This window comes from Equus asinus, chromosome 20 (assembly GCF_041296235.1).
Source record: "Equus asinus isolate D_3611 breed Donkey chromosome 20, EquAss-T2T_v2, whole genome shotgun sequence".
In the NCBI taxonomy this organism is placed as follows: domain Eukaryota; kingdom Metazoa; phylum Chordata; class Mammalia; order Perissodactyla; family Equidae; genus Equus; species Equus asinus.
The window spans coordinates 46,128,168-46,141,283 of record NC_091809.1 but is presented as its reverse complement, the minus strand read 5'-3'; the positions used below and the strand labels follow the sequence as shown (position 1 = coordinate 46,141,283).

At 39.0% G+C, this 13,116-nt stretch overlaps 1 protein-coding gene across 1 annotated transcript in view; it reads left to right on the top strand.

The window, feature by feature from the left end:
* Nucleotides 1–13,116, top strand: part of UBE4A (ubiquitination factor E4A) — a 33,029-nt gene that overhangs the window by 12,927 nt on the left and 6,986 nt on the right. The window contains exons 9-16 of the mRNA XM_014855594.3: nt 397–730; nt 1,842–1,962; nt 3,522–3,826; nt 5,192–5,324; nt 6,353–6,540; nt 8,271–8,371; nt 8,486–8,599; nt 10,341–10,515. Of these exons, the coding sequence (XP_014711080.1) occupies nt 397–730; nt 1,842–1,962; nt 3,522–3,826; nt 5,192–5,324; nt 6,353–6,540; nt 8,271–8,371; nt 8,486–8,599; nt 10,341–10,515 (1,471 nt within the window). The remainder of the gene's footprint in view (nt 1–396; nt 731–1,841; nt 1,963–3,521; nt 3,827–5,191; nt 5,325–6,352; nt 6,541–8,270; nt 8,372–8,485; nt 8,600–10,340; nt 10,516–13,116) is intronic.

The window sequence follows — 13,116 nt, the reverse complement described above, 5'->3', positions numbered from 1 at the left end:
TTTTGTAAACACGTTTATTGAACACAGCCATGCCTATTTGTATATGTATTGTTTATGGCTTGATTTCATGCCACAGTGTTACAGTTGAATAGTTGCTACAGAGACCATATGGCATGCAAAGCTGAAAATATTTATCATCTGGCCCTTTGCAGAGTTTACAGACCCCTACTCTAAAGCTATGTAAATGCTGTCTGCAGTTTGACAGCTCATCAGGAAATCTCATAAGTGCACAGAAATTTTTTTTAATCAGAACTGGGGGATAAGGCACAGAAAGAGTGAGAGAAAAGACTAGGATTAGCATATTTTTGGAAATTGCCAATGGCTAAGGTTTGGGAGTAACAAATATTAGGATTGTGAAACTGGAATGTTCTGTGGTTGTGTTTTCTGGTTAAACAGTTCATGGCTCAGTTTCATGAAAAGATCTACCAGATGCTGAAGAACTTACTCCAGCTCTCTCCAGAAACCAAACACTGTATCTTGTCCTGGCTTGGAAACTGTTTGCATGCAAATGCAGGCCGCACCAAGATTTGGGCCAATCAGATGCCAGAAATCTTCTTCCAAATGTATGCCTCGGATGCCTTCTTTCTGAATCTGGGTGCTGCTCTCCTGAAGCTATGCCAGCCATTTTGCAAACCCAGATCCTCTCGACTCCTTACCTTTAATCCCACTTACTGTGCCCTGAAGGAGTTGAATGATGAAGAACGAAAAATAAAAAATGTACACATGAGAGGTAGGGGGCAACTGGGCTTCTCAAAATATGTGTGTGTGTGTGTGTGTGTGATATCTAGGGCATTCACTTCCTTATCCTTTTTCACAAAGGTGTACTTTCTCAAGATAAGGCAGAAAGAAGAGGTATTACAAATATTAAAAAGACAGACTTTAAAAAAAAAAACCGGTACCGTTTTCATGTGCTTCAGTGAGATCTTTTCTCAGAATTTGGCAGCCTTGGGGATTCATTTAATCATTCTTTATAAAAATGAATAAAGCACAGCCCTTGTCCTTTTTGAACTCAAAGCCTCCAGAAGAAGGCAGATATATTAACAGATAATCATAATATGGTATAGGACTAAGCTATAGGAGCACAGAGGAGGGAGTGAGTAATAAATTCTACAGAAGCTGGAGTCTTTGTAGCTGAATCTTGAAAGATGAGTTGGGTTTACCAGGCAAAGGAGTGAAAGAAAGAATCCCTTTATACAGAGGGAATAACGAGTATAAAGGTACAAAGCTATGGAAAGACTTGACTGAGGACAAGTGAGAAGTTCAGTCTGGCTAGAGCAAGGGGTAAGTGAGGGGAGGGTTATGGAAATTTACAGGAAATGAGTCTAAGGAAGAAGAAGATTGGGGCCACATTGGAGAAAACTCGAACAATACAGAAAAGTAAAAAGAAGAAAATAAATCACTCATAATTCTACCAGTCAAAATGAATCACTCTTAATTTTGGTGTATTTCTTCCTAGTTTTATAAGTCTCCTAATTATAAAAGTAATACATGCTCAAAGCAAATAATCTTAAATACAGAAAAGTACAGTATAGATACAAATGATCCATTGTGTATCACTTGGAGAAATCTACACTGTTCTCTGTCATTCGTTTTAATTTTTGGTGATTTCATGGTCAAGCTAAAGAGATTTAAGTACATTTTCTGTAGACAGTAAGAAGCCAAAAGACGTTTTTAGACAAGAGAGTGGTACTGTGACAAGATTTGTTTTTAAGAAGATATTACTAAAGGAAAAGAAGATATCACTGGTAGCCGTATGGAAGTTGAACTGGAGTAAGAGGACACTGGAGACTAAGATAGATGCCTATGGCAAGCCATTTACTATTCCTTTTAACTTCTTTGAGGTTTGGACAAAGAAACCTGTTTGATCCCAGCTGTGCAGGAGCCGAAGTTTCCCCAGAGCTACAACCTTGTAACAGAGAACCTTGTCCTGACGGAGTACACCTTGTACTTGGGATTTCACAGGTAACCAGCTGATCAGTTGTGTTGATAACCAGAAGTGAGTCTTAGAGATATAATCTCTCACTTTATTCTGAAGGCTCACATTAGGATCTAGTAGGAAAAGGGCATTATATGCATTTATTCATGTTTACATGAATTGGCTTTGTCCAAATAACTTGAATTTATTTTTAATTTTTGGCCTGTAAAACTTTTTAAAATTAAAGATACACTAATATTTTTCACTAAACTTGAAAATTTTTAAGTCACTATATTCCTATTCTGCAAAAGTGGAATTGTTTTCATTTTACATTTCACCTTGTGCTCTTGAGTTTTTATTACTTATGACTCCGGATGAAAAAAGACCAAGCTTTACTCTATAGCATAGAGACAAAATTGGCAAAATTAAACAAATGTTTATAAGGGATTCCATGAAGATCAGTGGGACCACAAAAGATCTATATATCAAAGATAAAGAGGATTCTAAAAGTGTGAAGATTTGAGAATTAGAGTGTATGACTTCTAAAAATGGTTCTGATTCTGGCTAGCCATATGTCATTCTATGATTTTTCCCCCCTCTGATTTAGCTGATTGTGACTACAGATATAAATAAGAGGAGAAAATAGCTACTCACTCATAGTTATAGTCTACAGGAAGGAGTTGTGAAAATAGCAATTTTTAATGCTTTCTCAGGATAAATTGACACAGAACGTTTTTCAAAACTCAGCAAATTTCTGGAAAAATGAAATTGTATCTTTATTAGAGAGTTTTTCTATCCCTGTCATTCATATTTTAAATGAGACTACAGATAAAATTCAGCATGTGCTTAACCTGTTCAGTTGCATAGATTCAAACACAAAAATTAATGCCAGCTAGTTTCCCTGTATTCGTTTGCTAACCCTAGACATTTTCTGCAGGGCCAAGGAAGGTGATTTTTTACCATAGACATAGAGACAGCTATTCATAACATTGAAATATGGGTCTTCCTTTCATTAGAGAACATTTGGCTGACCCTTTGTGAAGAATAATTTAGTTTTATGTTGAACAACAGAAGACTGGAAGCTGGTCTTAGGTTGCATCTCAGGTGGTTACTAGTTTATATGTGGTCATTACTAATCTAGAGTCCTTTTTCACCAGCTTTAGTTCTCTACTAACTGTGGAAAGACCGTCCATGTAACCACAGCAAAGTACAATCATTGCACTTGTGTAGTGTCAAACTATCCTGCTGGGCTTCTTGTACTTTGCCTAATAATTATTTATTTTACGTAATAACGGCCCAGTCTACACCCTGCTTAACCAAGCTGCTGTTCTTTGAGTGGTGCATTCAGCTGAAGGCTGCTACCTTTTCGTAATTAGCTTCAGTAATGTTGAATATTTGGTAACACTTTCCTAGTGCTCTGCCCCCCGCCTCTGTCCTGCCAGTCACTTTTGTGAGTGCCTTCTGTGTCATCACAGTTGCAGCTCCCTACATCCTCAAAGAGAATACTAGAATAAATAAATGAGGATTTGTTTTTCTGGAGCAGTCTGTACTCAGCTGTCCTATATGAGCCTCCCTGACCCAGTCTCTTCTGCTTTCTTGGGGGCAGGTTACATGATCAGATGGTAAAAATCAACCAGAATCTGCATCGGCTGCAGGTTGCATGGCGCGATGCTCAGCAAAGTTCTAGCCCTGCTTCTGACAACCTCCGTGAGCAGTTTGAACGACTGATGACCATCTATCTTTCCACCAAGACTGCCATGACTGAGCCACAGATGCTTCAGAACTGCCTAAATTTGCAGGTGTCCATGGCTGTTCTACTAGTTCAACTGGCCATAGGCAATGAGGGCTCCCAGCCGATAGAGCTAACTTTTCCTTTGCCAGATGGCTACAGCTCTTTAGCTTATGTGCCAGGTAAGCAGGCTCTCCCTTGGGAACTTCCTATTTATAGCATCTAAGTTCAACTGGGTCACTTCGGAAGTTTATTCCTCAAAATACGCTTCCTTAGTTATCATTCAACTGTTTTTGGAGAAACAGCTCAAACTTATAGATAACATCTACAGGTCAAATTATGGGGGAACTGACAGCTTGTTCCTCATCCTTACGCCCCCACTGCTCTGCATATCAGAAAATAGTCTTAAACAGATTAAGTGCAGTCAAGGTTTTCAGAGTTGCTAGTTTCTATCATTAATATTGTTTGTTGTTCAACTTATAAATTTACCTAACTCTCCCTTTGCTTTTCTTTTGGAAAAAAATCATCTCCTGTTGGTTAACCCAGAAGGGAGTGTGTGTGTGTGTGTGTGTGTGTGTGTGTGTGTGTGTCTATCTATCAGTGAGGGGTCGGCTGATACATACCATCAAATCAGGGTATATGTTCTTAATCACTATGTTGGTCGTCTATTGCTGAGTAACAAATTACCCTAAAACATAGCAACTTAAAACAGCAAACATTCTCTCACATTTCTGTGGGTCAAGAATCCAGGGGCAGCTTAGCTGCACGGTTCTGACTCTGGGTCTCTCAGGAGGTTGCCGCCAAGCTGTCAGCCAGAGCCATAGGAATCTGAAGACTCGACCAGGGCTGGAGGATCTGCTTACAAGCCTAGTCATGTGGTTGTTGGCAGACCTCAGTTGCTTGCTAGTGTCTTTTCCAGACCATACAAGTCTCTCCTTAGTACTGCTCTTGATATGGCAGCTGGCTTTCCCCAGAGCAAGTGACCAAAATGGAAGCTATAGGCTTTTATAACCTAATCATGGAAATGACATACCATTGCTTCTGTATGCCCCAGGGTGTATCTTCTACCCTGGAAGAATGTAGGAGGGGACACACGTGGGCAGGAATACCAGGAGGGAAGGACCATTGGAGGGCCATCCTGGAGACTGGCGACCACAGTCATCTATTGTATTCATCTTCATTCAAGATTCTTCATACACCTAAAGGGTTATTTAAAGCACAGTTATCTTTGAATGTGGAAAAAATATGTATATATCATTATACTTTCTTAAATTGCAGTGGTATGTTACCAATATTTTATGTCCCTACTATTCTTATACTTACTTGGATAAAAATAAAAATTAAAAATAAATAAAATAAAATAAATAAAAACTGACTTACGTTTAAAGGAAATTCTACATTTATTAACTTATCACCATTCCTAGTACCTATAAGACATTTGAGTTTTTTTAACCTTCATTAAGTAAAGTGTAAGGGAGGAATTTAAATATTGCTTAGTACAGAGAGACAGATGTTTGGCTAATTCCAGTGAATATTTTCTTTTTCAGAATTTTTTGCAGATAATCTGGGTGACTTCCTCATTTTTCTACGCCGCTTTGCTGATGACATCTTGGAGACGTCAGCAGATTCCCTGGAACATGTCCTTAACTTTATCACCATTTTCACTGGAAGCATAGAAAGGTGAAGTGCTAAAAGCTTGGCTGTGTCACGTTTAGAGCTGCAAAACATTCAGAAGACTTCTAAACCAAGAAATAAACAAGCCTGAATCATAAGGGGTTACCTTCAGAAGTTGTGTTAACATTAATGAATCACCTGACCATCCTTATGGGTAGCCAAAACTCCCACTCTTGAGAGGCATAATAAACAAAGGACTTTGCCTACAGAGAATTTGAACCTACATATAAGGTACCTGATGGGAATTCCATTGCTAGTCCCTGGTTAAAATAGTTACCTTAATGCCAGAAACAGTACCAGTGGCAGCCAGGTGCTAATGATCTAATAATTGTATAACAAAGTTTGTTCTTAAAATGGATGAACAGTAAACTTAAGTAAATGCTTTCTGATTTCAAGTTTTCTCACTCATAGCTCCTAGTCCTCTTTCCCAAAGGAAGATACTCACTGACCTGTAGAGTTGCTCCTCTGATATTTTGGCACCTAAGCCAAAGGAAACAATGTGTGCATAAATGAAGATTTGCTGCACAAAGCGGAGAATGATCCACAACCCCTTCGGCCATGTCAGTGAGAAGTAGGAAGAAGGCAGTCCTTCACTGAGCTGAGCAGACCTAAAGAGAAATCGTAGGTCAACAAGTATTTGTTAGGCACACATGGTGTATACATTGTAAGTAATGGAGAATAATTTTATCCTGGTCCTTGCCCAAAGAAAGCTGGGAAAGGCAAGTATATCCCAGATGAAGCTGTCAGAGAATACTAAGCAGTAAATAATGCCTTATTATAGAGAAGTAAACAGAATGGCTAAGCATTACATAAAAACTTAAGTACTCACCCTCATGTTTGGTAAGCTGTGATCTCAGGAGTTGAGTAGTATACCCTGCATTACCCTCAGAAATTGACAGACTTAAAACTGGAGAATCCCATTTTTTTCCTGTAATAGTGGTATAGGATGTTTTGACTCCTCATGTGGAGAGAACAGTCATAAATTTGGAGCTAAGTCTTTTTTACCTTCAGCTTGCTTTCTGCCCTATTTGCAGGATGAAGAATCCCCACCTAAGGGCCAAACTGGCTGAGGTATTGGAAGCAGTGATGCCCCACCTAGATCAGACCCCAAATCCCTTGGTATCCAGTGTGTTCCACCGGAAACGTGTGTTCTGCAACTTTCCTTATGCACCCCACCTTGCAGAAGCTCTAATCAAGGTCTTTGTGGACATTGAGTTTACAGGTAAAGCAATCAAGAACCGAGAAGCTGGAGTTTCATAGCTTGATCAGTGTTTGAATGTCAGAAAAAATGTCATCTGCCATCATCTATTGAATACCTACTATGTGCCAGCCCTGATGCTAATTGTTTTCTTTACATTGTCCCATTAATTTGTCACCCTCTAGAAAGTTCTACCATATTCTCCCTGTTTTACATATGAGAACATGGCTGCTCAAAAAGATTAAATTATTTGTCTGTGTCCTACAACTGAGTGGTAGAACTAGGTCTGTTTCACATAAGAAACACTCATACTCATCAACTTCATCATATTGCTTGATCAGATCATACTCAAACAAGTTAGGCTGTCAAAGTAAAACACAGGTCTTTAGTTCTGCCTCAAAATTGCAGAATAGTGGATAAGGAGATAATATGCTGCTTAGATATTCTTTTATCTTATCCAGACTTCTAACTCTGTAACAGTCTAATCATTAGATTAAGAATAACGGGGCTGGCCCTGTGGCCAAGTGGTTAAGTTCACACGCTCTGCTTTGGCAGCCCAGGGTTTTGCTGGTTCAGATCCTGGGCATGGACATGGCACCACTCATCAAGCCACGCTAAGGCAGTGTCCCACATAGCACAACCAGAGGCACTCTCAACCAGAATATACAACTATGTACTGGGGGGGGCTTTGGGGAGAAGAATTAAAAAAAAAAAAAAGAAGATTGGCAACGCTTGTTAGCTCAGGTGCCAATCTTTAAAAAGAAAAAAAAAGAATAACACCAGGCAACATTCCCTTTCTCTCTTGGCCTTTTGAGATCTAACTCTAAGATGCTGTGTTTGAGTAAACAGTACCCCGTCTCCACTAATAAACAAGATATGTTAAGCAGTTATTTAAGATCCCTTTTAAAGGGGATGTCTACCGTTCAATGGTAAATATAAATAACATTTAAGAGGCATTTAGCATCTTACTGACTGCCTTTCCATATTTGAATTTTGACTTGCTTACCTCTGAGCCTCTGTTTCCCATCTGTAAAATGGGTTGAAGTGATGATTAAGTGAGATAGTGCATGTAAATCATAATACATAAGAAGTTGCACGATAAATCACTGTAATTATCTCATTATTTGTATTATAATTCGTGTTTTATTTATGAGGAAGTGGAAGTTGAGAAAGGTTAAGAGACTTGTATTAAGTGGAGCCAGAAGGAAAACCTAGGTCTTCGGACTCCACATCCCCTGTTCTTCATTACATGACGCAGCCTGTAGAGCTCTAGTGTACCTCTGCTACCTCAGAAGCAGTATAGGCCTCTGATTTTTATCTCCTGACCTGATTTTTCAGAGTAATCAAGAAATAGTTGGCTACACAGTTGGGATGTTATCTGTGAAGAATGTGCAGATTACTTAGTATCCCATTCTGTACATGGCTGTCACCGCCATGGTGGCCAGTTCAGAGGCCTTGTTCAAAGTCTAATAAGTACTGTGCATTTGGATATGGAAGCATTTGTTTCCCTTCGCTTTTATTGTGTAGCTTGGTCCTCATCCTTTTCCGTGTAAGCTGTCCTTTACATCTGCCTCCCTCGTCTTCTGTCAGTAAGGAAACAGGCAAACACTTGGCTACAAATCTAGGCCTTTATAAACTCCCAGGGCAGATTTTGCCAGTAGCTTGACACATTCAGAATAAAAGAATGGCTATACATAGACATAAGCTCTTACTGTTTCTCTGATTGCTGGTTTTTTGCTCTTACCTTACTCCAGGAGACCCCCATCAATTTGAACAAAAGTTTAATTACCGCCGTCCCATGTATCCCATCCTCAGGTACATGTGGGGAACAGATACGTATCGAGAGAGCATTAAGGTGAGAGAGTTTTTGGTGAAACCAAAACTGAACTATCCATATGTTGCTTCAGATAAGCCCTGGTGAGTTGTGGTTCAGTACTGAAATGCTTTTCTCTTGGGGTGGGACTTACAGGATTTGGCTGACTATGCCTCTAAGAATTTGGAAGCCATGAATCCCCCACTTTTCCTCCGCTTTCTTAACCTGCTAATGAACGATGCCATCTTCCTTTTGGATGAAGCCATACAGGTAAAAAAAAAAAAAAAGAAACACCAAAAAAACAGATTTAACTGCCTCTGTACCAGCAAATCATAATCAGAACATTCTTTTTACCTTTTTTTTTTTTTTTGAGGAAGATTAGCCCTGAGCTAACTACTGCCAATCCTCCTCTTTTTGCTGAGGAAGACCAGCTCTGAGCTAACATCTGTGCCTGTCTTCCTCTACTTTATATGTGGGACGCCTACCACAGCATGGCTTTTGCCAAGTGGTGCCATGTCTGCACCCGGGATCCGAACCGGTGAACCCGGGCGGCCGAGAAGCGAAACGTGCAAACCCAACCACTGCGCCACTGGGCTGGCCCTGCTTTTTACCTTTTAATCATGATAGAGCAATCCTTATGCCCCTAGTACCAGTCTTGGACACCAAAACTTCTTGAATAGTAGTGTACCACCATCCCTGCCATTACAGAGCTTGATAGGTATTGTTCCATTAGAGAATAAGATCAAGGGTCCTTGAAGCCTCTTGAGCTAGGGTGATTCTTCGGCAGACATTGGAAAAGAAATTGTGATGAGTCTAAACTAAGGTGCACTGGCAGAACTAATGAGGCCAGCACCACAGAGAGAAGTTACAGGATCTTGTGTTTCGTCAGTGACTTTCAACCTTTTTCTTTCCCAACACATCAGTCGTAGTGGCTCACCAAGGCAATGATTCTTATCCCTCTCTCCTAAAAGATTCTGATTTTTGAACCACTACTTGAAAAAAAAATCTCTGGTCTTAGTTATTTTTTCATATAAAGACTCCAAGTCATCAATATTCTTCATCTGTCCGCTGCCTCGCAAATCTTTAGCTGTATTTGAAACATGGGTTGCACCAATTGTACACCTGAGTGCCTCTCGGCTCCTTCAGTGTATCATATTCTTAACCATCCCTTATGGAGCTGCCAGTTGCTCCTGTAAAAACTTCCCTTATCTGCAAGAGGTATAAGATAGATAAGGCATGACCCAGTGGGCACTGAAGCAGGTAAATCATGAGGGTAGCCCATTGGACAGCCATGAGCTCCTCGTAGTGATTAGCAATGCCCCAGTAACTTATATTTAATTTGTGAGAAAAGTTTCTTGCTTTTTTCATAATACTATACTTTAAGATTTTAAATAGGTTTTCTTAGAAAACAAGAACAAGTCCTGTAATAAACAGACCCTTCTAAGAAAGAGCTGTGTGACACAAAGAATAACACAGATGGCATTTTCACGGGACTGTAAGTTTAACACATTGTTTGCTACAGCAACAAGAATGATGAGAGGTAGAGGGTTTTAAATACTTACGGTTTTCCTCCCAGACATCTTTCATATTTGATAAAGCTTTGTTTTTTGATAAGCAGTTTTTAGGGATTTTTTTCATCGTTTAGGAGGGATTTGTCCTGTTTTTCCCTGTAACCTGTTTGTTCGTTTTTGTCTAGTTTTCATGTATTCCACTATTTATCATCCTGTGTATTTCATAGATCTTAATATTTCTAGGAGAATTACCCATGAGTCTACCCAGGCTGAAACAAATCTCCATAGAGCCACAATTTCTTTTTCTTTTTCTTTTTCTTTTTTTTTCCACAATTTCTTTTTAAGCTTCAGCCCTATGCTGAGAAGTTAAGTCTCATGTCTCTTGTATAGTCCCTGATTTTCCTAGCTTAGTGGACTAGATTTTAGATAGGACCTCTTAAATATTATCTTCCTTTCAACTGCACTTTCTTCTCTCTTTGTTCCACCTGTGATTTCTGTAGTATTTGAGCAAGATAAAGATTCAGCAGATTGAGAAGGACCGAGGCGAGTGGGATAGTCTGACTCCAGAAGCCCGCCGAGAGAAGGAGGCTGGCCTACAGATGTTTGGACAGCTGGCACGTTTCCATAACATCATGTCCAATGAAACAATTGGTACCCTTGCCTTTCTGACATCAGGTAAGGACACGAAGCACTGCTTTCCCAAAAAATGCAAGGGTCGAGATCTGCTTCCTTTGAGGGGTCAGCCCAGCTGAAACTAAGAATTCAGACTCTGATGACAGTATCCTCCAGTGTCTGAGAGGGAAATGAATCACTAGAGAAGCTTCAAGAAGAATGATGATGCCCATTCTTGACACGGGATTGAGGAAATCGTCCCCCTCGCACAGCTGTCAGAAAGCATAAGTTGATATAATTTTTCTTAAGGACAAGTTAGCCATATAAATATATCTAGGGATATGTGTGTGTTTACCTGAAAAATATTCTTGACCTCTGGTTAAATGTAGTAGACCAAACAAAGACAGTTATCTCTCTTTGGAGCGGCACTGGCCAACTCAGTAGCCACTTTCCACATTTGGCTATCAAGCATTTAAATTGTGGCCAGTCTGAATTGAGATATACTGTAAGGATAAAATACACACTGCAAGACATAGTATTTAAAAAGAGTATAAAATATTTTATTAATAATTTTTATATTGACTACATATGAAATGACAACCAAGGATCACCAGACATTTGAGGAAATCTTCCAATGTGAAACACAGATAATAGATGAAAACTTTTTTAAAAACTTTATAATCTCAGAGGGATAAGAGAAGATACAGCATCCATAAAACAAGAACAAAGAGGCAATTAAAAGGATTATTCAAAGACTAAAAAAGAGCCCTCAGATATTGAAGATGTAACTTCAGAAATTTTTAGAAGTCAGTAGAAGGATTAGAAGATGAATTCAAGGAACTATTCCATGAAACTAGAACAGAAGGAAAAAGAGATGGAAGTTAGAAGAGAAAGGATAAGGAAATAAAGGATCAATCTAGGAAATCTCAAAAGAGAAAAATGGAGGGGAGGAAATTATCAAAGAAATAATGACAAGTGGTTAAGTTCACATGCTCTGCTTCGGCAGCCCAGGGTTTCACCAGTTCGAGTCCTGGGCGCGGACGCGGCACTGCTCATCAGGCCATGCTGAGGCAGCATCCCACATGCCACAACTAGAAGGAACCACAACTAAAAACACACAACTATGTACCGGGGGACTTTGGGGAGAAAAAGAAAAAATAAAATCTTTAAAATTGTAACAAAATAAAAAGAAAGAAATAATACCAAAAAATTCCCAAAGACTAAAAAGCCTCTAAAGTGAAAGGAGCTGCCAAGTGCCTAGCACAGGGGATTTGTTAAGAACCCACACTAAGGTTTATCATTGTGACATTTCAGAAAATCAGGGTAAAGAGAAGATCCTAAAAGATCCCAGAGAAAAATCAGGTCATGTGACTATGGTTTAAGTATCAGAATGTCTTCGAATTTCACAACAGTGGCATTTGAAGCCGGAACACATTCCTGATCCAAAATGTTTTTTCAGCCTAGAATCCTACAGCCAGCCAAATTATCAGTTCTATATGAGAGTAAAATATAAGGACATTGTCACATGTGAAGGTATCATATTTACTTCCAGTGTACCCTTTCTTGAGAAGCTACAAAAAGATATACTCCATCAAAATGAGAGAGTAAACCCAGAAGGAGGAAAGTTGAATCCCCTAAGAGGGAGACAAAGGAAGTTCCCGGGATGATGGTAGAAGGAGCTTGTGTGACCGCCACGCAGCAGGCCTGTAGAGCAAGGAATCCAGATTCGAGTGATAGATGGAAGCTTCCAGAAAGAGCATTTCCCAAAAGTACAGAACTGCTAGAAATGATCCTGTTGAGAACTTTACATTTCTGGTGGAGTTTAGAAAGATTTTGTGATAGGTACTCTAAAAATAAATAAACAAAAAAACCCAAAAAGTTGTACTAAAAAGTATATATATTACTTTATATGTATAACCATTAGGATACTACATGGCTCCACTGCAAACGATATTTACATAATCTTAATGACATGAACTCTAAATTATTTAACCAAAGATTTGTTTCTATATTGGAGGGATCTGTATTGGGGGTGGAGGGGCAAGAATAAGAGCTAAATTCTCATCAGGTAATGACTAACATTTAAAAATCAAGAACCAGCAGTACTAAGCAAGCCTTATCATGCTATCTAGCTTGTTCAACTTGGCATGTATTAATTTATTTTTTAAAAATTTTGGTCTGTGACCTAGCAGTTCCGTACAAATTCGTTGTACGAAGTAATGTCTACAAGGTATGTACACAATGAAGTTCATCAGTAAGTGAAATAATAGAAAAGAATTGAAAACAACATCATGTCCAACAATAAAGATAGAGTAAATAAATAACTTCTGGTGTGGTCACACACTGGAAAACTAGGTGGCTGTTAGAAAGGGTGTAAAGTATTGCTATCCTATAGAACTTTCTGTGAAAGAAATGTTCTGTAAACCTGGACTGTCCAGTACTATAGACACTAGTCACATGTGGCCATTGAACACTTGAAATGTGGCTAGTATGACTGAGGAACTGAATTTTTTATTTAATTTTAATTAAGTAGCCACATGTGGCCAGTGGCCACATATATTTGCATGTGTGTAAATATGGACAGAAAAGCTAGAAGGATATATTAGCAAACTGTTAATATATGTAATATATATAATTAGCATAATATATGTAATTAGCAATAAT